The sequence below is a fragment of the Aythya marila genome (genome assembly GCF_965140915.1).
Source record: "Aythya marila genome assembly, chromosome: 1".
Lineage (NCBI taxonomy): Eukaryota > Metazoa > Chordata > Aves > Anseriformes > Anatidae > Aythya > Aythya marila.
Genome location: NC_139042.1, coordinates 81,632,994 through 81,658,037, shown reverse-complemented (window position 1 = coordinate 81,658,037; position 25,044 = coordinate 81,632,994). Strand labels below are relative to the sequence as shown.

The 25,044-nt window shown below is 35.9% G+C and overlaps 1 protein-coding gene across 2 annotated transcripts in view; it reads left to right on the top strand.

The window, feature by feature from the left end:
- The window catches only part of RPS6KA3 (ribosomal protein S6 kinase A3), a 76,211-nt gene that overhangs the window by 17,864 nt on the left and 33,303 nt on the right, over positions 1-25,044 (top strand). For both annotated transcript variants that reach the window (XM_082767195.1, XM_082767194.1), the window contains exons 3-6: positions 19,412-19,528; positions 21,733-21,814; positions 23,606-23,686; positions 24,680-24,759. In XM_082767195.1, the coding sequence (XP_082623321.1) occupies positions 19,412-19,528; positions 21,733-21,814; positions 23,606-23,686; positions 24,680-24,759 (360 nt within the window). The remainder of the gene's footprint in view (positions 1-19,411; positions 19,529-21,732; positions 21,815-23,605; positions 23,687-24,679; positions 24,760-25,044) is intronic.

The window sequence follows — 25,044 nt, the reverse complement described above, 5'->3', positions numbered from 1 at the left end:
TGTTTTCTTTACTGCTGTGTCCATAGAGATCGAGTTAATTAACAGAGCACATGAAATGTTTTGAGTTCTCAAAATCATGATGCACACTTTGCAACCCTTGTAATCTATGTTCAATTTGGCTGTTAAAGCAGTACTACAACTAGTCAGTTATCATTGCATTTTGCTAGCTTAAGCACAATATTAAAAATACAAAAATACTAGGTTCCAAGAATTTGTGAAAGGTGGTTTCTAATAATGCTTTGTAAGCTGCATGAGCTGACATACGTTTCTGTTTGGTAGCCTACAGGGACTGAAGGTTACTGTTTGTTTGTTTTTTAGTACAGGCCAGAGTGGAAATAATTCAGGCACAAGCAACTGAGATGAAAAAGTAAATGCTGTCTCCAGTGGGGGAGGTTGGGAAGTATTGTTATGCTTTTTGTATGTTTTGGTATAACTTTAAACAAAACCCTACTCTTAAATAAGTAGAACGTAAACACAGGTAGAATTACATAGAAGTGAAACATGAAACAGTATATTAAAACATGCTGATCTGGATGATGGAAAACTAAACCTCAGTGGCTTTCATCCATTCACTAAAAACATGTAACTAAAATAACTAGGACTGTAGTCAACAGGTAACGTAAGCTAGGCTTATAAAGAAAAGTCAGTGGTTATGTCTGTTTTTCTCAATAGAATTGAAAACTGCAGTCAGGAGGTATGAAAGTGGTGAGCTTTTTCTTGCCTATCAGTGTTTTATTAGAAGAGGTTATGAGGAAAACATGATCTTAGAAAAAAGATTAAAAATGCATTAGAAAAATAATTTGAAGCATATGGGCAAAATAGTTTTTGTCCAATTACTGGCCTTGAACAGTCAACTTTATATACTAATCTTGACATTCTACATTATGCATACCTAGGTATCTGATACACGGTATATAGTATATGTAAAATACCGGTCAACCTTTAAATATATATATATATATAAATATATATATACACACACGGGATAATTTTGACAATAAATGTGCAGTATTTGAAACATCTTAGACCTTGAGGAAGGCTTGAGACTATAATCAGAGAGGTCTTACAGAAGATAGCTGAAATCTAGTGAACAAATATGAATCTACACAGAAAATTCCCATGTGAACATGTAATCCTCGTGTGCCTACTGTTCTTCAGGCAGTACCACTAAAACCACAGTAATCTGGGGTAATCTCATTTGTTGTCACCAGCAATGAAAAGATAAAACATGAAAATGAAGCAATTCAGCAAAAAAGTGTGTGTTAACATGAAAGTGAATGTATTGCTGATGCTAATTTTGATACGCTTGTTTTACTTTTGCTGGCATAACATTCATATTTCAATTTTCCATGTGTGGTTTTGTCAACATTTTGATGTAAATTCCTAAGTCTGTGGTAGGGGTTTTAAGATCTAGCTAGAGTTTCTTAGATATTACGGAAATGATTGAGCTCACAAGTGTTCACAGAGCACTGTGGTTAGGATTTCTCAATTTCTACAGAACTGTCTAATATTAGCAGAAACAGCTACTCGACTTTGTTATCAGTAGTGTAAAACATTGACATTTTAATATTTTTGTATTTTCCTGAGAGATGAGGTATACAGTCAAGTTATTTTTTCACATTGCTTACGCTTTATTTAGTGTGTGGTTATTGCCTGTTTATGTGGAAATCAAATTGAGGAAGCTTTGCAGCCATAGCAATGTAATTCTTTGAAACTCTGTATTACATAATTCAGTATAACACCGTGTTCCTTGTTGTGAACTAAGTCATAGTTTCTGTTAATGCCAACAGATAATCGGACTATTTAATGAAACAGTGCCCGGTGTGTAATGAAGGAAACAGTCTGGGTGATAAATACTAAACTAAGACTTTAAGGAGGTTCATAGTTCTTATATTCCTTCTGCTGTATTTTACTAAATATATTTGTATTTATTCACATGTACGTATGTATGTTTAATTATATTTTACAATAAAGTACCTTGATTCTTGAACAAGTAAGTTTTCCAAGGAAAACATTTACGTCTGTAAAAATCAAATCCAGTTAATGCCTTCTCTGTGCTCAAATTTTCCTTTGTAAAAGGCGGAATACTTTTTTTTTCTCTAGACTTAAACTGATACGCATGCACTTTACCTATGTAAGAATGAACTCAGTGGTCTGTACGTAAGGAGTTACAGCATACTTGTAAAATATTGCAACGCTCTTGATCTGAAAGGTTAATTTATACATCAAACCCATACAGGGCAGACAAGGCTTGGGATATTTTTTCCCCCCCAAGATGTCCTCAGGTGTTGAGGGAAGGTTACAGCAAAACTCTTTCAGAAAATCCATTAGAAGGCATCAATGAGTGCTTGGTGTCTTAGGTGCAGCATGCTTTCTGGATCTTGATCAGAAAATTGAATGATTTGAGCATGTAAGCAACATTAACAGTCAATCTGCTTACTTGTTACATGAAGAGAAAACAGATGGTAGCCCTGAAAAGCCTGCAAAATAGCAGATGGAAACTGCCACACCCTCTGATTAATATAATATTGCTGCCTTGGCTATACAAACATGTTTGTTATGAAGATAAGTATGTTATTCAGCTTCTGGAAACTCCAAGAAGTAGCTCTCTGTACCTACCAATTAACCTTCATCAAATGAGGGTTTTTCAGTTCTTGTGTACTCTTGTTTTGGGTGATTAAGGAGGTATTGGGGAGGCAAGGACAATCCCCAGACAAGGACTGTATATCTCAAAACAAGACACTGGAACTCATGATAAGGAAGCGGCAGATGGACAAAGAAACAAATGTAAGGACTATAAATCTCAAAACTGGACATTGGAATTCATTATAAAGATTCAACAAATGGGAGAATTAGCAAGAATCAGCTCCTGCAATTAAGAAGCATGCCAACTCAGCAGATTCCTGACCAAAGGTGAAAAGTACACTGCGAGGAAGACTCGGGATCTTCCTCCCAAAGACCCCTGCCCACAATTCTTGGGAGGCTCTACGCAGGCGCAAGGTGCCAAAAGGCTAATTAGCATGAGAAGCGAGGGAAGGTGGGGATAGGTAATGAATATGTCTAGGCGCTTGTAGAATATTGATTGATTGTATAAATTCAAGACTGCTTTCCGTTTTGTGTATGCATGATAGGTGGAGAGATCCCCCGTGCATCCAGCGCTGCAATAAAGAATATACCACTTAAAGGAATTTCGGCTTTGATCTTTGAATCATGGGGTTGTTGTTTTTCTTTGGTTTGTTTTGTGTGTTTTTTTGTTTTGTTTTCAGATAAGTGAAGGTAATCTGTACTACAGAGCCTTCCTTGTCTAGGAACAGTAAAACTTCACATGCATTATTATGCTCCCCAGGCTGAGGGTACGGGAAAATGTCCGGTTTACCCAGTGGACTCCACACAGAGGAAATGCCTCAGGTTTTTCTGGTAGTGTGTAAAAGTGGGTGTCCAGCTGTAGTGTGCACACTTTATTCAGTAAAACTTTGTGATTCCCACGTTCTGTACTGTGTGGGGAGTTCCTCCAGCATCCTTCAGCATCTTTCAGTTCTCCTGCTTTCTGTGGAAGCTGTGAGCTCCATACTCCTGACTGCAAGTTTGATGACGTTTTCCCTTCATTTTTCTAAGTTCAGAGCATCCAAATTCGAAGTGCAGAAGGGGAGGATGGGAGACAAGCTCACTTCGTATTTCCCTCTTGGAGAAGGAAATTCATTGTGAATTGTGTGCTTTTTTTTTTTTTTTTTTAATCCAACCTGCAATTGACTCAGCTGTCACTGACAGGCATAGCAAATTCCTTTTTGTTTTGGGGACACTTGTGTTTCTTGATAAGCATGTAATATAAAAGCTGATCAGACTTCAAGGTTAGGGGAGCAATTTGCTGGAGCAATTTGTCCTCGTTATCACAGGCTTCCCTGTTGGGGGACCGCTGCCCTCTAACCTGTCTCCTTCTCATATGAAGGAATATTTAAAAGGACAAGCTCTCTTCTCAGAGATTCTCTAAATGAATTACATAGCGTATATCTTAATGTTTCTGGTTGGCTAGTAGTGCTCTTTGGGAACCATGCCGGCTTTATTCTCCCAGAACACAAGAAATTTCTTCCACCTGCTGCAGACCCATGCCGGTTATAGGAGAACTATTGTTGGGAAGTAACCCCATTGACCCCTGAGCACTGCGCTTTGTACTTCTCCGGGAGGTCAAATAAAAGGTTTGGGGAGCAGTAGTCAGTAATTGTATGAATGTAGCAGTTGAAATGTCTTATTTGTGTTGCCCTTAGCACATACAGCTTGCTAGTGCAATACACTCGCACCCTTCCTAAAAAAAGGGAAGAAAATGGTTATTTACCCACAGTACGTTGCCAGCTTGAAAGAGCTTAATATTTAATGTAGGTCTCCCTTGCTGTTCGTTTCTGCTTTTAGCAGTTCATCCTACGTACATTTAGTGATTTGAAGGAGACTCATGATGACTTTTCTTTTAGTGCATTCACACATGTGCTTGACAGGGCACGGCAGAGAAAGCTTGAATGATCCCTCCCTGACCTTCCCACCCCCCTTTTTTCCTTCAAAGTGTAAACTTCTGTGTCGCTATTAAACTGCAATTCTTGAGATGCTACAGTTTTGAGGGGGAAGTCGCTGGGGATTTAAAGCAAGTGAAGAGAGCAATTTCAAGTAATTCTTGTACCATTTAGGAAATACTTGAAATCCTTGTGTAACCTCCTAGTGTTCAAGACGCCTTGTTTATCCCAAAGCATAGATTGAATCATTTTTCATGCTGCGTTACTGCTGTTGTAGTAGAGGCTGTTTATTCCAAACAGGCTGTAATACCCTGGCATATAAAAAGGACATAGTAATTGAGAAGTTGAGGTGTAGTAGTGGTTACCAAATGTCTGTGTAATTTATAACAGCAATTGGTTCAAATTTTATGTACCAAATATAAAGACCCATGCTTGTAGATGTGGCATAAATGAACACCCAGAGAAGTACAAGAGAACATAAAAGCACATTTTTGCTTGGGGACCATGAATTATTTTGGCTCCGCATTTGGGCAAGAGGGTCTTCCGTGCTGAAGAGGTGTATAATGCAGGTTTTAAAGGCAAAGTTAAAAAGCGATACTGTAGAAAGCCAGGATGTGATTTACAGAGGGAAGCAACATGTTCTTTCACTTAAATAAATCACTGTCTTTGTCTTATGAAGAGCAATTAAAAGTACAAACAAAAAAAAACAAAATTGCAGTAATCCAGGTACTTGTTAGATCCCAATCAAGAAAGGTAGTTTGGAGGATTTGTTTGTTTTAATGTCTTGTGCAGGAAGTGTACAGTATTCTGCCTTGTTTCCTTTGGTACAGATTTGCTAAATGGAATCACCTGGCTCTATTTCTGGTTGAGCATGTTACCTAAATGTCATTACTTGCATTTATTTATTCATTGCTTGAATAAAGCAGTCTTGCTACGTATTATAATGGAGCATGGACTGCAGAATTTGCTGGTTTTTAATGAATACTGAAGCGAGAGATCCTTATGTTGTCAATACACGTAACAGTGACTTAGGTACTAAACACAGAGAGATCAAACTGAAAACTTGGTCTCTAGCTGTTTGGAAGTAATATATTCTAATTCTAAGAAATATTTTGAAAGTTATTTTGGAAACACTAAAAGAAAGCTTAGGTATTTATATTAATTTAAGTAGTTATTCACTTTGTACAGAGCATTTGTAATATTTGTGCTTAAGTCAGACACTTGAGCTGGGTGATCCAATTCAAATAATTCCTGTAGTCTATCTTGGCCTAACCTCTATAACATCTGTGTAGCATTTTCAGTGTGCAGGGTTTCAAAGGCCTGTGTGCAAGGTCAGTTCTGTCCTCGAACAGCCCTAGTAAATAAAAATAGTCACTAAACATAAGCATACCACATTGTCTGCACTGAAGTCTAAAAAGTAGTGATTTTCGTGCAACTGAGCACAAAAAATACAAATATCATAAGCAGGACTTAAAATAGTTGCTATTCTCAATATGTTGCTTGGGAGCTTGATTTCTGAAATAGATGTTGATCTTTTTTGTTCTTTTTCTGGGAACGAGAAATAAATAACATCTGCAACAGCATGTTGCTATCAGGCAATCTGCTTAAGTTTCCTGTGCTGATCTCTACAGCATCAGCAACATGAGTACCAGCGCTGCCCAGTTTTTCTTTACCACAGGGGGAAAAAAATCAATTTCTTTTATTTTTTTTTCTGACCTTTTTTTCCCCCCTTCTCCCTCCCCACCCCCAACTGTGTCTGACTTGCCTGACAGGAAATTTTCTAATTGCCGGAACAGCTGGTCGCAGCAAAAACGCTAGGGCTGGTCTTCCCTGCTAGACTTATGATCGCTCAGTCAGAAAATCTAAACATCATGGCTTCTTAGTCATGTTTAAGTTTCTGGCTCTCCGTGCTCGTTCTATTCGGGTGAGTTTAGTTTCTTGATTAAAAAAGCTAAGGGAGAGATTTATTAGAGCATCGATAGGGCTTAAGCTTCTAGTTTCAAAGCACTTTTGGTATTTCACAGCTTTGTGATCAGTGCTGCTTGTATACAAAGCCTTCTGTATATTCTTTTTCTAAAAAAAAAAAAAAAAAAAAAAAAAAAAAAAGGATGTGGGAGGGAGTTTGTGTTCCTATAATATTCTGTAGAAACTTCTAAGGTAACTGCTGACAGCCTGATTGGGAAGTTTTTACCTCTGAAAATGCTGCAATGCTTACTATTTTCTCCCATAAAAGTATGAGTATAGCTATGTGTTAAGCTTTCTCATTCGTAGTCTTATTTTATTAAAAATATTTCTATTTTGAAAATTAAAACTTGTTTTAGTAGTTAAATTTTATGTAGTCCTTTTAACTATAAGGTGTAGTTATTTGTGGAGTGACAGTTAAAATAACATGGGCTCGTTAGTATTTACTTATGAACATAGAACTAGGAATAGTGACACTTGTGTTGTAGTTCGTGTTATGGTTATTTCATCTTGAGGCAATAATTTACATTAATAACTTGCATAGAATAATTTACACTGAATTTGTATAATTTGTTAAACCTATACATTTAAAGATAAAGGTTGCTTTCAGTTAAGAAAATCTATAGCGACAAACTGCATTATCCTGTGCACTGTTTCCTAACTATTTAACGATACATGTAATTTTGCAATGTATTTAAGAATTTTCACTGAAACTTAGATCAACTTTCATGTTTCTGCTCCTGTAAGTCTACAAATCCTTCTCAGTGTAAAACTTTCTTGTATGCTGTCTTAACATCCTAAGCAATGCATGTCTACTAGTTTGTAAATAAAAGGGATAGTAATTTAACATCTGCTGGCCTATGTACTCATTTGAACTTTGCAGTAAGTGTTAAAAACTGAAGTCTAATTTACTTGCTGTAACTGAAACAGTGAAACAGGACATGAATGTAAAACAATAGAACATAGGATGCAGTATACACAGCTTTTTTAAAAGTAACCCTATAAAATAAACGTTTGTCAGCTTAGCCATGAAGTTTAGTTCTTTTCCATGAGCAAGGTGAAAGATATTTTTTAGTCTGTGATCAAAAATTACACTATTTTATCTGCCTATGGCAATTTGGCTATATTGTCTCTAAAATTCTATTGATTTTTTTAAAATGCTAGACAGTACACCCTGAGCTAAGGGTTTTCAGACCATGTAAATTTTAGAATATATTATTGAATAAAAGTAAGATTCATAGTTTTCATAGATTAGTACTAAATCTGTTTATGGATTTCTAAAAATAATTCATTTAAAAAAAAATAAATTGCAGTGCTCTTAAATGCCAGTGCTTACAGAGGAACAAAGCTTGTATCAAAGTTACTGGGAAATGAAAGTTCCACCCAGTGAGTTATTTTTTTCCAATGCTGACATGCACAATCTGGTTCATGAGATAATTTTGTGGTGTTTGATCAAAAGAAAATGACATTACAGAACTGTTTTTGGTGACCAGCATCAGGCTTTTACGTGAATTCCTCATCTTTACCTGCTGAACAACCTAGTGCTCGCAGTTCTTTTGGGTAGGAAGGAACGGGATCCCTTTTTTCGTCCTGGCCTTTGTGTTTTCAGTCTGAAGAGGAAAAGTGTTTTCAAAATCACTCCCTTAGCCTTGGCCAGTCATGTTTATCCAAAGGGCCTCCTCATCTATCCATTGACGCAGTGCTCTGAGACAGGACTTGTTCTTCAAATTCCTATCTTGCTTCATCTGAAACACCAAAAGAATGGGAGGAGTTCAGTCTCAGCAACCAGGTCTGTGGTTTTCATCATATGAATGAATTGGCTACCTGGAACAAATGTGGATATAGGCATCTTATGGGACCTTAAAACTGTTGCAGTACGCTAGAAAACCATGAACGGAAAAGAGCAGAAGGTGCAGAAAGTAAAGAAGAGGTGCCTAAATACAGAGATTTTTGTTTGTAATGTCTGAATATTTTTTTTTATTTTGGAGACTTCACGTTTCCTTTTTTTTTTTTAGTTGTTAAATTAGGCACTTGCTAATCAAATTTGTTTTTAGGAAATTGTATTGTTTCTGCCAGGTAAAAATAATAGATACCATCTGCACAAGTAATATGATGTCAATAGAATTGAGATTTTTCTAATATTTTTAAGTATTTTTCTGTCCTAAAAAGAACCAAAGTTTATAAAGTGTGGAAAAACTCTGACTTCAAATGTCACTGTAGTTACAACTTCTCTGTTCTTGCTTTGCTAAAGTACTAGTGTAAAAGAAAATGCACACAGAATATCCCTTAATAAGCTTAATTTTAAGCATGGCAATGCTTTGCCTTTTGTTGTATTAGAATAGTTACTACTTCAGTAGTAGCTGTTTTAACCAGCTTTTTAAAGCAATTGTACACTTATAAAAATTTAAATACATACTAGGTCTGTTAAATGACTTGAATTTTGAATCTTAGTCACAAATATAAGAATTGCTTTTATGCCGTGGTTTACATCAGTGATGTTGCTCACTGAAGTGATGGGAAGTTATGAAATAGTTGTTGGACATAGATATTTTTTTCAAGGGTAGTTCTGAGTTTAGAGGTAGGACTATAATGAGTATAGAATATGTGAATGTATATAGAATATTTCTGAAATTTAAAAGAAATAGCTGACATGGTGCATTCCTTACACTTTTAACTCCCATTTTTAACTTAATAAAGATTTCCATAAGCTCTAATACAAGCGGTAAAAATAAATGGTTTTCAGTTTGCTGGCTCTTTCTTCTTCAAAATGCGTAGTTCATATGGATTTTATTTCGTCAGGTAACACTGAAAATTCGTTCTACTTTCAAAACAAGTTAGGAAAGTAAGTGCATCTAGGAGACTTCCTGACTCAAGGGAGGGGAGGAAAAGGAAATTATGTATATGAGCTGCGGAGCTGTGCCAGCATTGAGTCATCCTTTTGAAATCACTTGATATCCAATAAGCTTACTGTCCTTACTGCTTCATGTAACTTTAGAAACGAGGTTTAATATCATAGAAACCATTTCTGAGATACTGAGTATTTGATTACAGGAATCAACGATATTTTGCCCATGACAGTCAGAAAGATGAACTCTGAGTACAATGAAGGTTAACAAAGTAGTAAAAGGAGACTTTCAACAGCAGTTGTTGGAGCAGCGTTAACAACTTGGTGGGGAATCCGTTTTTAGGTGTTCATCCTTACCTTCACTTGTACTGAGCATATGTGTGCCTTGAAAACAGTCGTTTCTTTCAGGGAAGCAAAACTTTCCTGAAAAAGACTGAGGGAATGAAAACAAAGCTGCTGCTTCCTTAGGGAAGATGGAAAAAAATCTATGTAGCTTACGTAGCTAAGACTTACAAGTGAAAGCTGAGAAAAGCAGTATTTTTGCTGGTGCTCAGCTTTGAAGTGGAAGATGACAACTGGAATTAGCTCTTTATTCACTGGATTTGCTTTTTGAATGTTGTATGGTCAATAGTGTAAGCTGATAGAGCAGTGAGTTTGTTAGGTAAGTTAAAATTCATTTAGGGCAATTGAATAAATACATTCATTGAACAGTCACTATAAACTGCCCTTTACGCTTTTAGAAATGACTATTTCCTGTCTTTTCAGGAAAAAAGATGACCCTAACACCATTGAAATATCTGTCTTTATTTCAGTAACTTATTTTAAAAATTTATTATAGGGCTGTCTTATCTGGAAATATGGTTGATCTTTGAGGTGATATTCACCAACACTGGTCTGACTTAGTTGTGATTGAAGGTAGCAGAAAGGTTTTCCTCTCCTTCACGCTCTTTGCTGTACTGAAGTTGTGATTCCAGAAGCATGAACTTCCCTAATGGTGATTCTGGCTCTTTCTCTTCCATAAATTATCTCTATTACAGAATAAGCATATTATATGAAATGAATTTTGAGATGTTATTTTAAATGGGAAATATGAATGAAATAGTTCCCAAAGAGCGTTTTGGTGGAATCCCACCAGCATTTCTTAGTGCATTAATAGTGTCCTTGTAGAAGGAGTTTTCTAATTATACCTAGACTGACCCAGTTAAATGTTAAATTGTGTATTAGGAACAAAGAATTTTGCATGAGTCGGAGGTGGTCATGGTGTTTAACACTGGAAACTGGTGACTGGGAAAGGATGAGCAGTGTCACTTACCACTCATCTGAGTGCAGGCTTGGAATCATTGCCTTTGTAAGCACAGTTCTCGTGGGTCTGAGCAGGAAGATATGGACTTGGAGTAGTAGGGGGCTATGCCAGTTGTGAGCCCAGCTGTGATGCAGGGGCTTCCAAATTAACATTAAAAATGAAGTTTATCGAAACCAAAAAGTGATTCGAGAAGACCCTTTCAAGACCAGGGGGTGTGAGGTTGCTTTACAGTGGAAAAAAAACACTGAGCTAACCTTTACTTACCTTAAGGGGAAAATTAAGGTAACACAGCTAAGTCTGTAAGTACCTATACATAGAAGATGCTCCTGATTGCACCTTCTTAACTTGATTAAAAGAGCAGGACAGAATTAACAGGTGAAGGTGAAACCTGGAAATGTTGGAAGCGGGAACGTCAGTGTTGAAGTTAACTTCTCCAGTGTTACTTAACCTGGTTTAGATATTCTGGATTCTCTTTAGATTAGAACCTTAATATAAGGAACCAATGTATTTCTGATCAACACCTGTATTTTTAGATGAAAGATCTATTAGGGATGTTGGAGATACTGTGTGAAAATAGGGGTATTCTGCAGAATTACAGATACACTGAGAACGGAATTTTAATAATTCCTTGACATTAAAATTTGTTAATCTGTTTATCTAATGCCAAAGTCTTAACACCACTTTTACTGCTTTTGGTCAGCATGTCAACAACCTTTGCTGTCCAGGAAGAATTTTTTTTGTATACAGGACCTATTTTTTGCATATGACTGATTTCTCACCCACAGAATCACAGAACTGTAGGGGTTGGAAGGGACCTCGAAAGATCATCGGGTCCAACCATCCTGCCAAAGCAGCCTCAGAGCAGGCTGCCCAGGCAGGTGTCCACATGGGCCCTGAGTATCTCCAGAGGTGACTCCACAACCTCCCTGGGCAGCCTGTCCCAGTGCTCTGTCACCTTCACCGTGAAGAAGTTCTTTCGCGTGTTGGTGCGGAACTTCCTCTGCTCCATCTTGTGGCCATTGCCCCTTGTCCTGTCCCCGCAAACCACTGAAAACAGGTTGGCCAAATCCCTCTGTCTCCCACCCCTCAGGTATTTATACACATCGATGAGATCCCACTGGGTTCTCATCCCACTGGGTATAAGCCATGTCTGTCCTAGTCATCTGAGCCTCATTACACATTAGAAAAATGTGGTATTTTTAAAAGCCCTACTGATAGGGAAGTTGCTTCTGAATTCCAAAAGCAAACATACCATGGTGTATTTTTTGGCCAGAAATTGTTGTAACATTCAGATGCTTTGATTTTTTAGAAGTGTGGGGGTCAGTTTTATTCTTGTTCCTTCGTGTCAGTTATGAAAACTTCCATCTCTGTTAGACACAGAAGGGGATATCGCCTCTTTCTTTCTCTCAACCCTGAATATTTTATTGAGGTGTTACAGATTTGATGGTGTATTTCGTGACTTATTTCATGTAGTCAGCAAGTGTGCAGAAGGAAAATTCTTTTGGTTGGTGCTTAACTGTCTGCCAACTGAAATTCACTGCAGCTCCCAGGAGGTTCTCACCAGTGTCTAAGGAGAATTTGCTTTCTGGGAAAGCAAACAAACACACGACCTTGTTTTGCAGTCACTGCTGCCCCTTTTCTTAACTGAATACGGATGCTGTGTGTTATCTTTCATAATTCCTTCCTGATGCAAAGGATTCAGCATAGGGCAAACAACTGTATTCTATTTTTTCATAATGAGAACTTGTGGGGTCTTCTAAATCCATACCTGATTTACTTTCTTAATAAGGAAAATTTTCTTGGAAATCTGTTTCTGAATTTGATAGAAGCTTTCTAATAGATTCTGTGTATTGTGATAATCTTTTTTTTTTTTTTTTTTTTTTAAACATTTAGCTGTTCCCTTCTTTGTTTGTTATCAACTAGAAGACTCATTTTATACAAGAACAGGCATCAGAGTCACTAAAATTGTAAAGCTAATTATTTTGAAACTAGTTGAACACTGTAGTGTGTTAAATATAAATGTTCTCGCAGAAAGTCTGAAAGTCTCAATCTACAGGCACTCAGCATATCCTTGTCTTTGCTCTTGGTATTATAAAAATAAACTGCTTGTTATTCTGCACGTAGCTGACCACAAATGCATTAAAAAACAAACAAACAAACAAACATGCTGTTTTAATGGATTTAACACACCCACTACTCAGTCTCTTTGTACATGCATATCTTTGTTAGAGTTTTGATGTTTGGATATCTGTTTTTTGATCGGCTTTCTGTATTTTATCTGATTTCAATGTAATTTCACTGAAGTTGATGGGAGAGAGTGCAGGGAGTCTTCTTGTTCAGGGTGGGTCCGGTTTTTTGAGTCACCTTCTATTTGACGTGAATGCTTAGGGTGGCTTAGGTTATAAGCATTTCCTTGTATTTCTTTCTTACCTTTATGGATTGATGTCACTTCACGACTTTACACCCATTAAAAGTCACCTATGTGTAGGAGCAATTTAAATATACCATTCCATCATACTGTGGCTGTAAAACTTCACATTTCTAACGTAGCTGCTACTTTTTCCCTCTGGTGTAGTCTATATGTCACAATTAACGTATGCTTCCACTACAAGTGTATACTCAGATCTTTGTCACTCACTGTCAAGCTAATGAACTAATTTGTCTCTAAACACTTAACTCTTTATGATTACATATTTGAGTTATTAAAAATATTTATACTCATATTCATACAATCTTAAGTACCCAGAAATGAGGAATCTATCTTCCAGGGATACCTTTCCTAAACAAACATCCTGTAAGTGAACATAACAGTTTACTCGTTGATGTTCTTTTTAAGTTAACTCACATCTAATTTTTACATAGCTTTGAAAGAAAGGTAACTTTCTTGGTAGATTTCCAGTTTCTGTCCCAGTGTTTTGGAATTTTTGTCCTGTTTGTCGCTGTCCATGTTCACACTGTGCTTATACATTTATTCAGGAATCTGAAACTGAGAATTTTAGGCACGCAGGATGCCTGTGGTATTTCCATATGCTGATGCTCCTTATTCCTGATAGCTTTCCTCTCCATCATATAAGTAAGGACATAAGTCTGTTCCTGTGCCATCCATTCAGATGATTCAGAGTTTTCTTTGCAGATGATTTTGTCTGCATCAGAGCATACACTTAAATATTTTTTTAATTTATAGTTGGTTGTTTCGCTGTTCTTTCATTTTTAAAGTAAAATTTATGGACTAAGCATGCTTCTGGTTTTTAAAGTACTGTTCGAATTCTAATTGGTGTTAATTATATTTTTCTAAATTTATCGAGATGTGCACAAGAGCATATCACACACAGCACTCTCAACCGTTGGATAAGTATGTGTTTGGCAACGCTTTCTCAAAGTGACTACAGATGGTTTAAGCCCAGATGCAAGAATTTGGTTCATGCCCCCCCCTTTTACTTGTTTCTCCTTTCACATCACTGTCACGTTATGTTCAGCTTCGTTTGTCCTCTGTGGCACCTGCAGTGAGGAACTGAAAGTAGAGATAAAAGGCCTATACGTACTCTTTTTTGCCGCTATATTTATTAGAAAAGAAATACAATCTGTGAAAGCATCAGAATTACTCAGAGCAATAAGGGAAGTGGAAATTACAAAGCTGTATGATAGGAATGGTATTGTGGACCAGCCCTAGACAGCATGATTTCTTTTCAATTTTTCTGAGGTGTATGTTTCCAAGATCAAGGTCTGCAGATAAACTGATTCACGTCAAGCAAGCAGTGTGTTATGGCATCCAATTCCGCATGGGTCACGTCTTTACAAACAGACGTGTTTTCAGATCTGCTGCTGAAAATTCAGAAATCCGAAGGATAAATTATGGGAGATTCTGCGTATAGACAAACTCTCATTTTTCTCTTGGTTCTCTGGCCTTTGTCATTACTACTGAGAAATGTTTAACTAACAAGGCTCTTCTGTTTCTACTTCCTTCAGGGTTTGAAGTCCAGCTTCCTTTTAATATGTTATCTAGTAGTTGTTCCTGTAATAAGATCTCAGAAACAAATACAAGTGTTTTGTATTATAGCAGAGTTAATTAATCAAGGAAATTAATATGAATTAAAATACTAGAAGTAAAGTAAGCATTCAGTATTCAATAAGTACTTAAAATACGGAATAAAATACAGATTTTTTCCAGTGATAGGCAATAAAAATAATGGCCTAATTCTAAAAAGGGTTAAATAGCTTTTTACTGCTTGCCTAGAAGGTGTGTGTGTGTGTATATATATAAATATATATATATTTTACTTTTTTTTTCTGACAAGCATATTTCCTATTCCAGTTTGCATCTGATTCCTAAAGAGAAAAAATGAGTCACCCTTGTGGCTGATGAATTCTAAATTTTGTTAGCTTTTCTCTTCTAGATTTGATTTGTCTGTAGAATATAGTCCATTCAGTGTTCTTCTCCTGTGTTTGTATTCCTGTGCACAGATGTAAATTGTGAGGTGCATTACTAAGAACTTACCTATACTGAAATACTGACCAGCACAGTTCAGAATCGTGAATGCATATCAACGATATCAATGCAGGAAGTTATTCTAAAATAGTGGTGTTTTATATTCATACTCAAACTTGTTTTTCACTGACTTCCCGTCTAGAACAGTGTTGATTTAACACTATTATACTGTTAAGGAAATGTTAAGGAAACTCGGTGTAATGTTACCTTCTGTTTATTTCCTTGTGCTCTATATTTAGTTTCACAATAACGGAAGCCAGTAGCAACCACTTTAAGTTGGCTAACACAGCATATGTGTTGTTTTTTTATATTAAATGTGACTTTTTATGGCAGTTTTACTTTATGGTGTGAAGAAAGCCTTAAGACCTGTGTGGCTAGAAAAAGAAAAATTTCTTGGAATTTTCTATTTAGACAATGTTGCAGTATTAGGCTTGAGAAAAGGGAGCTTTCCAAGTTTATAAATAACCAAAATAAAAGATTGGCAGTATACTGTAATTATAGCTGGAAGGAAGGGTCTGTCCCGCTGCTGTAGCGGATGAAGCGCTGGTGAGTGAGTCTCCGTAGTGGTGTGAAAGCTGTCAGGGAAGGGAAGAAAGGAGAGGAGGACCAGAGTCTTTCAGCAGCCTATCTGTCATCCTATTTAATTTGAGCCCATCACATGAGGCAACTGTTTTTTTCGAAGTATCTCAGGAATGAGCAGGAATGGAGAAAATCAGCAAATTAGAGCAAATTCAGCACTCGACTGAATGGCTTCTCTTCTGGAGTATACATTACAACAGCACCTATCAATTACTGTGATTAGTGCTGGTGTCTGAGAAATAGCCATTTCAGCTTTGCAGTGTGAGAGGTTTATATTTTAATTCAGGTAGGTAATGGGTACAGTGAGGGTTAATTACTTTGGCATATAATTCTCCTCTCTATAAAAGGCTGAACTTTTGTATTTTTAGCTGCACTTGCAAAATACTGTTTAGGTTAAAATAACAAATGTTCAGCAATTATGTAGAAAGCAGAAGAAACTGCAAATCTGTGGGTATATATTCATCATAAATCTTGCTCCGAAGCGTATGCTAAGGACAAGCTACTAAAGTAGGATATGATCTGAGTTCCCGTTTGTTTATAAGGGAGTTATATTAGGTCTGCCTTATAAGGACTGAAAAGTATCTGAACCTTGAGAACTGTGAAGACTGGAAGTATTCACTTCGCATCAGGAATGTGAAGTGGTGTTTTTGAAGAGGGTGCCCAAAATAACCACTGGAAAGTTTCTTACATAATAATTGCATAGCATTTGAAAATATGTTTTGTTTGTTTATAGAAAACATGTGAATATCCTTTCCTTTCATGTCTTTGTTACCTTTTGCGATGCTTTTAAAACAACATGCATACCCGATCAATTTGAGTCCTTAAAAGTGACTAGATAACAAGAAGATTGGATTTTTTTTTTTTATACTTTCCCAAGACTCCAAGGGAGTTAATAGGTAAAACAGTTGAGCTGAAGCAGATCAAAGTGTACAAAGGAATATGTGCTTAGCAGTCTGTTCTATTGTGCTGCTCCTCCCCTGGGATTCTCTAAGATTGCAGAGAGTGGTTCAAGTAGTATGTTATCCAGCTGATCACATGCTAAGGTAAAGCATAAAAACACAGATACCCACCAACAAATAATTACTTTCTGAAGTAGAAGGAACCAACATTTCTTTCAGGCTCTCTAAAGATTCAAGTTTGAGTGATTGATCGAAGTATTCATAACTTTCTCATGAAAAAAGGTTTGGGATAGATTCTGACATTAGGAGCAGTACATGGCATACGTGCACGCACATGTGGAGTTTCGGCTGTTTTACAAGAGAAATTGGCCCCTGTCTTTATTGGTGGTCTTAGTTTTTGAAAAATCCAGTTGTTTTGTTTTTATTTTTTTTTTTTCTTCTTCTTTTCACTATTTCATTTCAACAGTTGCTAGTACATTCTGTGCATTCTTAAAAAGTGTGCACTGGAATTATTTTATATGTGGATAGATGTGCATGCTCAGGCTTTGTTGTCTGCAGTTTGTTTCCAAGTTTTGTTGCTAACCTTTTGAAAAGAGTCCTTAGAAAGAAAAACAGTGATCTAGAAGTATGTTTCAGTAGACATGTATGGACAGTTACTGTGCATTTGTAAGGGATATTAAAATGACTGTACAAAACTATACTTTTAGCAATAATTCATGCACATAAATGTTGCCGAATGCTTGAAAAATACATAAATGAGTGCTGCAGAAGCACATATTTAAAATGCTACCTCTACTCCTCTGTCACTAGAATTATTGTATATTTTGGTACATTTTTATCAAGGGGAAGATCTGGAGCAAGAAAGACCTTACCGTTGGTGGAAGAGGGATGGGTTATGTAGTACTTAAAGTGGATGTATGTGAAGTTCATTGGCTATGTCGGGATGCACACGAGTGCTGACGGGACCTGTCTCATGGCACTGTGAGGCCATGCTTGATTATCTTCCAGTTATCATGGCAAATGGGAAAGGTGTCCAAGGACTGGAGCAGAGCTTATGCAGCTCCTGTCTTCAAAAAAAGCAAGAAGGAAGACCCAGGGAACTACAGGCTGGTCATCCTCAACCCCTGAGAAGACAAGGGAACTACTAATCCTGAAAACTATTTATGTGTGTGGAGGAAAAGGTGCTTGCAATTAGTCAACACAGATTCACATGGGTGAAATCATGTTTGACCAACCTGATAATGTTCTATGATGGAATGGGTAGACAGATAGTGGATATTGCCTACTTTGACTTCAGTAAGACAGAAGACAATCTTCCATAAGATCCTTACATAGAAACCAATGAAGCATGGGCTCAATGAACAGACTGTGGTGTGGATGGTTCTGTACCAAGGGTAGAGTAACTCCATGCAGTAGCAGTGGGCCAACCACCAGCTGGAAAGAAACTTTGCAGGGAAGGACCTGGAGATGCTGGCCCACAAGGTGAACACGAACCCAGCAAAGTGTCCTTGCAGCCAGCAGGCTGAGGGAGGTGATCATTCCTCTCTACTTTACTTCTTCACTGAAAGGGTTGTGAGGCATTGGAACAGGCTGCCCAGGGAAGTGGTGGAGTCACCATCCCTGGAAGTCTTCAAAAGACGTTTAGATGTAGAGCTTAGGGATATGGTTTAGTGGAGGGCTGTTAGCGTTAGGTTGGAGGTTGGACTCGATGACCTTGAGGTCTCTTCCAACCTAGAAAATTCTGTGATTCTGTGATTCTGTGAGTGCCATGTCTAGTTCTGGGCTCCCCAGTACAAGAGTTAGAGAGCTACTGGAGAGAGTATCCCTTAGTAAAGGGATACTAAGGTGTTTGAGGGACTGAGATACCTGTCATGAGGACAGGCCAAGAGAACTGAGATCCTCTGAGGTCTTTAAAAGCTGCCTGGGCAGCCTGCTGTTGATGTCCATGTTGAGCAGGGGGGTTGAATATGACATCCAGAGCTGTCTTCCAACCTCAGCCATTCTGTGATTCTGTGAAATAAATCTGAGTTTAAGTAGAGGGAAAGTATTCTTAGTTTTATTTTATTCACTGTAGCCCAGGGAAAGAATAGGAAGAGAATGCACAAAAAGTTGAAATTGTTGTTGTTGTATTTATCATAGAAGTTACTTAAGCAGCACTGACTGTAAGTTTGGGTCATGTATAATGCCTAGATAGTTGTTCAGGTGACGCTGATAAGAATGCATTTTTTCTCACCTTTGAATGATTGCTGATAAGTTTTGAAATTCTTCTGTTGTGTGGCACACAGCGTTGTTTTTCAGGGGATTATCAAATTTTTAGTAAAAAAATACAGGATTAAGTGAAGACTGGAAGATGACTAGAAGGCCTGCTGCCTCACAGTCGTCCTTATTCAAGTGTTAAAAATGAACACCTTCTGAAGAGATCTGGTCCACTTATTACATACCTTAAGGGAACTTTAAGGGAAATTTGGTTTCCACCTCTGGGTTGTAAATCTGAAATGGAGATGATGAACCAAACAACATGGGCTTAGCCACAAAAACTTGGGTACTGATGACATGTTTCTGTCAACTCTGTTATTGTCTGGTTTCTGATATGTCTCTAAAGGTTTAAGCTACATGGTCACTAAATTAATGCAACCTTTTGTACCAGGTAAATTTTTTTTTTTTTTTTTGTAAACGCCTTAATTATGGGAGTGGTATTGCTGAATGTTTTATCTACTGTTGGGAACATATAGTTGGTTAGATTCAGTTACACTTATTTTTTAATGTACTGTGAATTTATAAATGTTTCAGGAAGATGCACCACTAATGTAAATTTGCTCATCTTTCTTGCTCTGTCAGGAAGAAGGAAATATCAAAGAAATTGCAATAACTCATCATGTAAAGGAAGGACACGAGAAAGCAGACCCGTCACAGTTTGAACTTCTAAAAGTGCTCGGACAAGGATCCTTTGGGAAGGTTGGTAATAGTCCTCTTGTGGAGTAGTATTTGGGAATATCATATTGAAAAGTGTTGAAGAATGAAATATTTAGAACAGTCTCGTTGCATTAAGGCAATGTTGGTGGTCAAAACTGCTTTCTAAATTAGTGCTAATTAGTGCCACCATAATTGTGGCAGATCTTCTAAAGTGGTAAATTTATTCTAGTTTGCATGTAGACCTCAAAGATGCATGGAAAATTTGACGTGAAGGAAGGAATGTCATTTTGCTTTAACTACTTTTCTGTGTTTGAAAGGGACAAGGTTTGAGAGTTTTTTTGGTATGTAATGCTAGTTGCTAACTCAAAGGTTATCACCAGTACAGAAACTACAGACAATATATTTTTGTAATACATTGTAATTTTAAATAATAAATTTTAGACAGTGGTAGTCGTTGAAGTAACTATTATATACTTTGGATTGTTAATGCTAGGCCCATGCTAGAATTTGGTTAAGGCACAGTCTAACTGGATACTTATTTAAACTTCTGTTAAATACTCATTTTCTGGCATTTTAGTGGGTACTCTCCACACCAAGATCTCAATAGGTGTATGTGACCTCTACCTTTCACTGTCCAAATCAAACTTAAAAATAAAACATTAATTTCTCGATGATCTTGAGGTCTCTTCCAACCTAGAAAATTCTGTGATTCTGTGATTCTTGTGACAGAGAGATCGTTGAGAAAGAATGGAATTTACAATGAAAAGCAACAAAGCTTTTAAGTCCATTTTTAGCCTTAATTCAAGTTCTGAATGTAGTGTTAGCTTTCTAGTATGTTAAACCAATGCTAAACCAATCTTGGATACTGGGGAAAATTAGAATAGTCAGTTCACTTCTTGTCGTGGAAGAAATTTACTATTGGTCATGTTGTTGAAGCAGCAGTTCCAATTAATCTTGGATATCTAGATGTTTATAAATTACGAAGTTTTGTACCCAAGTCTAATAAGTACTCGATCTAATAAGACTACACTGGAGAAACCTAATGGTCATTTCTGATGTCATTTGATTACATACAGAATGAAGATAATAGCTTTTATTTGGAAATCTTCTAATCAGGAGAAGTAAATCATTCAGAGGCAAGGAGATGTAAGCTAATGAATGATGATTTCAACAACCCCTTCAATTCTGTTGATATTACTAAATATAATGCTATAATTGACCTTTTTCATGTTTTGAAAAAGCAAAAATACTTAACTACCCAGCTGAGATATAATGTAAAAATGCTTGTCTTCTCACTTGCTTTAGCATTTAGGTAAAAAATATATATATAATTATTATTATTTTCTAAAAAGTTTGGAAGATACTGACACTCTGCCACTACTCGTTCAGTTTAAAAGGCTAATCTGTATGCTTTTCAAGGGTTGTTAATATGACGGGTTACAAAAACAGATAAAACTAATCTCATATAGCACATTTAATATTCTCATTTACCACAACATATCTCTGTGCTTTTTCATGAATAACTAGAAAACCTGTGGGAAGTGTATATTTCTCATCTCAAAGTAGAGAATATATCTGCATCTTAGGGTTATTAAAAACAACTCCAGTCAAGAAATCCTTTTACACAAAAGAATAAAGTGAAAGACACTTTAGTTGAGGCTGGTTTTACTTCACAGATACATGCAAAATTCAATCAAAGTGTATTAGCTGTGGTTTTTTTTGTGACACAAGGTTGGTTCTCGCTATTTTATATGTTGCTAAAATGAATTATTAAACATTATTTTACATAACTTTGTGGATCAACTTCTGTACACTGATTTATTTTCATATCAGGCAACTATTTCATTAGCACTTTCATTATGCTATCTTACAAATTTTATTAAGACGGAGCTACTTAAAAAGTTAACATCAATAAGCTTATTTTTACAGAAGAGTATGACTATAAAGTTGAATTTTGTTTCAATCTTTTCATCTAAGTGAATCCAAATTCATCCTTCCCTTTACTCGCTGAAATCAATTAAGTTTAACCAGAATTAATTTGGCAGATTTTGCCTTGAATGAACCTTTTACATTATGAAATTAAATAATACTATGTAAAAATGCAAGGAAATTTCTATTTGTACTTTGCAGAATTTGAAAGCAAGATATAAAAAATGTAAGAGGAGCAAACTCAGATTTTGTACCGAAGTATATTCATCTGAGTTGCCTTTACTTCTTTTTAATAATTCTTTTAATTTTCCATGCAGGTATTTCTTGTCAAAAAAATCTCAGGATCAGATGCCAGGCAGCTTTATGCAATGAAGGTGTTGAAAAAGGCCACCTTGAAAGGTAAGCACTATTTGGAGCAAGGAGGTAGAGAAATCATGGACATTATTACCAAAAAATAATCTTTACACACAGGCTATTCTACAGATTGTATTTTAGAACTTATTTCTATCAAACTGTTTTGTGTAGTAAACACAGAGAGATTTAGTAAACAGTACAATATTGCTATTAAAGGGGGAATTAGGTTCAGTCCTTTGCCATGTTAAATGTTAGGTCCCTCTCATTGGTGGTGGTTTAAAACAGTAGTTGCATTGTATCTGCCACTTGACTTTCTACTGAGCTGTTATCTGAAACATAATATCCTTCCTTTTTTAACTTTCTGTGTATTGCAAATGAGACAGCTAATACTGTTTGCTCAATTTACGTTGAGGTTACAATATTTAAAAATGTACTATTCGAGTTCTTTTATTCTAGAATCTCTAAGAAGAGTTAGTTTGTTGGTTTTTTTTTATATCAGTACATTTTTTCAGAACTTTTGACGCTTGTTCTTGGATGTAGGATATATTTGAAGAAATTTTAAGTGTCTTAAGCTAAATGAGCAAAAATTAGTTTTAAAATGAGACTTTATAATGTTTTGTTTCTTGAGTGGTTTTGGTCACAAATGATATCAGTAACAAAATAAGTTCAAATCTGCACAATATCAAATCTGTCCTGGAGAATTCCATAAGATTTTTTTTATAGTAGATTAAAGTGTTCTCTAACTGCTTAGCCAGAATGTGTATTTATTGTTTTACGTTATTGTTTAATATTTCAGTCTACTTGTATTGTTGATATTATTTAGATGTTACTGATATAATACTGATTTGCAGTTTTAACATGTTTTAATCTGAAAATATTCACAGATGACATGTAAACAAAAACTTCATACTTGCATTGAATTACGAACCTCTGCTAAAATGTTGAACTTCGCATTTTTCTGCCTAAGATCTAGTGCCAAATCTCATTATACTTCACTTACGTTTAAAACTATTAGGGTGTGAGTGGTTTTGAACAGTTTCCTATATTTTGATTACTCTGTATTGTGGCACAAGTTATTCTCATTATTTACTTCCTATTTTTCTGGAATTGATTTCCACTCATTTAAGGTCCTTTGATATCCTCAATAGTCTTTCATTTCCCAAACCTGTTAATAGCTGAGAATTGGAGTCAAAGGTCATTTAGCAGTTGCTTTTTTAAGATGTTTGAGCGTTTGTCTTCATCACATTTTAATGGTGGTTGAGCCTTATGAATAAAAAGTTGTGGATCTAGTTCTGCCTGCACATGGGGAGACTGATAAACACTGAAATTGGAAGTGTGACTTGCAGCTGGAAAAGGAGATGCTCTGAGGCAGTAAGCATTCAAGGATGCAAAAGGCTAGAACAGAAAACTGACAGTAGCAGGAAGATATCACACTTTTCAACTATTTTCAGTTGGTTTGGAGTGTCATTTGGTTCAAGTTTTAGGAAGAACAAAGTTGAAAGCAAATGAAAGTTACTGTTAAAATCTTAATATGAAACTATTTGGAAATAATGCTCTTTTTCTGTAATTGCAACTTCCTTTGAGATCTAATATTGTAATTTAAAATAATACGCTGTATTGCTTGATTTGCATAAGGTTCTTTAGTTCTTTTGAATCTATTTCATAATACTATTTTTGTGATGTAAAAGTCTCGAATCTCTTCTGTATACACAACAGGGATCTGTAGGCAGTTGTTATACCACAGTATGTGATGTGAAGTACATCAGGAAATATAGGAGCAATGCTGATTCATAATGTGATTTACTTTTTTTTAATCTTGCTCCTGTTCTGTTGTAGTTCGAGATCGGGTTCGGACAAAAATGGAACGTGATATATTAGTAGAAGTTAACCATCCTTTTATTGTCAAGTTACATTATGGTGAGTTGGAGGGGGAAAATAATTTATATCTTAAAAATGGGAGCTTGTTGAAGTACTACCTAACATTTATATTGTAGTTCAGAGAATCATAGAAAATGTGTGCTGTCTAAATCCTGATTGTGCAAAGGCTTGCTGTGTAGTAGTTTACTCTATATACATGGTTAACTTCATTCATGGTCTTAAATCTTCATGGGACTGAGAGTCTGTAGTTCTCTGCTTTATCAGAAAGGACGTTTACCTATCTGTATCTAGCTATTCTTTTCCAAAACCTCTTATCTTTTACATTAGTCATTCACTTTTTAAAAATTGATTTCTTACCTTTGCCATGCTCTGTAGAAAATGTGCAATGGTATCACTTCTGGTTTCATTAAAATTGGTGAGAAAACTTCTTTTAATTTTATTGCATGGACAGCCATTAATGTGTACGCAAGTTGAGGGGGAGGAAATTAATACTTTTAAAACATTATGCAGAAAGTAAACAAGAAAAAAAATAGATAAACAGAGTAGTCTTTATTGTTCAATTCATTTTTTTTCTTTTAGAGTCCATTTTTTCCTACAGTTCAAGTTTCAGATCTGTCACTCTAATGTGGCTTAAATAATGTTAGATTATACTATTGTCATTCTTTTGCGAGATAGACTATATATATTCCAGATTTTTCAAATCTGTACTTCCAAAATCTGGAGTGAAATGTTGATTAACCAAGGTATAGCTTAAATTTTCAGGCATTCCATTGATGACTTGTTTCTCTCTCACATGGTATGAGAGTTTCTTGGCCCATTGAAGAAAAACATTTAATAATTTTAAATACATTTAAAATATACAAGGAAATAGAAGGAATATACAATATACAAGGAAAAAGAAGAATAATTCATTTTAATAAATGAAAATGAGGGTGAAAGATAAAGAAAATAAGGGTGAATTATTGGGTAGATTATTCTTCTAATAATGGGTAAAATTAGATAATGTTTAATGTTTTTAATTGATCTTTTCAGCTTTTCAAACAGAAGGGAAGCTGTATCTTATTTTGGATTTCCTCAGGGGAGGAGACTTGTTTACACGTTTATCCAAAGAGGTAAACTTTTTTCTTTGAAAATTGTATATTGATAAAATTTGACTTTTAAAATTGCCTAAACTAAAATTGCCTGTATTAGAAAAGTTTACTTCTTATAATTCAATTTTCATTGAATAAAATTTTGAATAGTCTTCTTTTAATGAGCTAGGTTTTTGCTTCATTGCTTTTTTGCACAAAGTCTTTCCATGAGAACCCTCGGTAATTTACATCTTTTCTGAAAGTCTTAGACATGCAATATTTCTTCATTGCTTTTTATACCTTGCTTAGATTTTCTTCTCTTGCTAC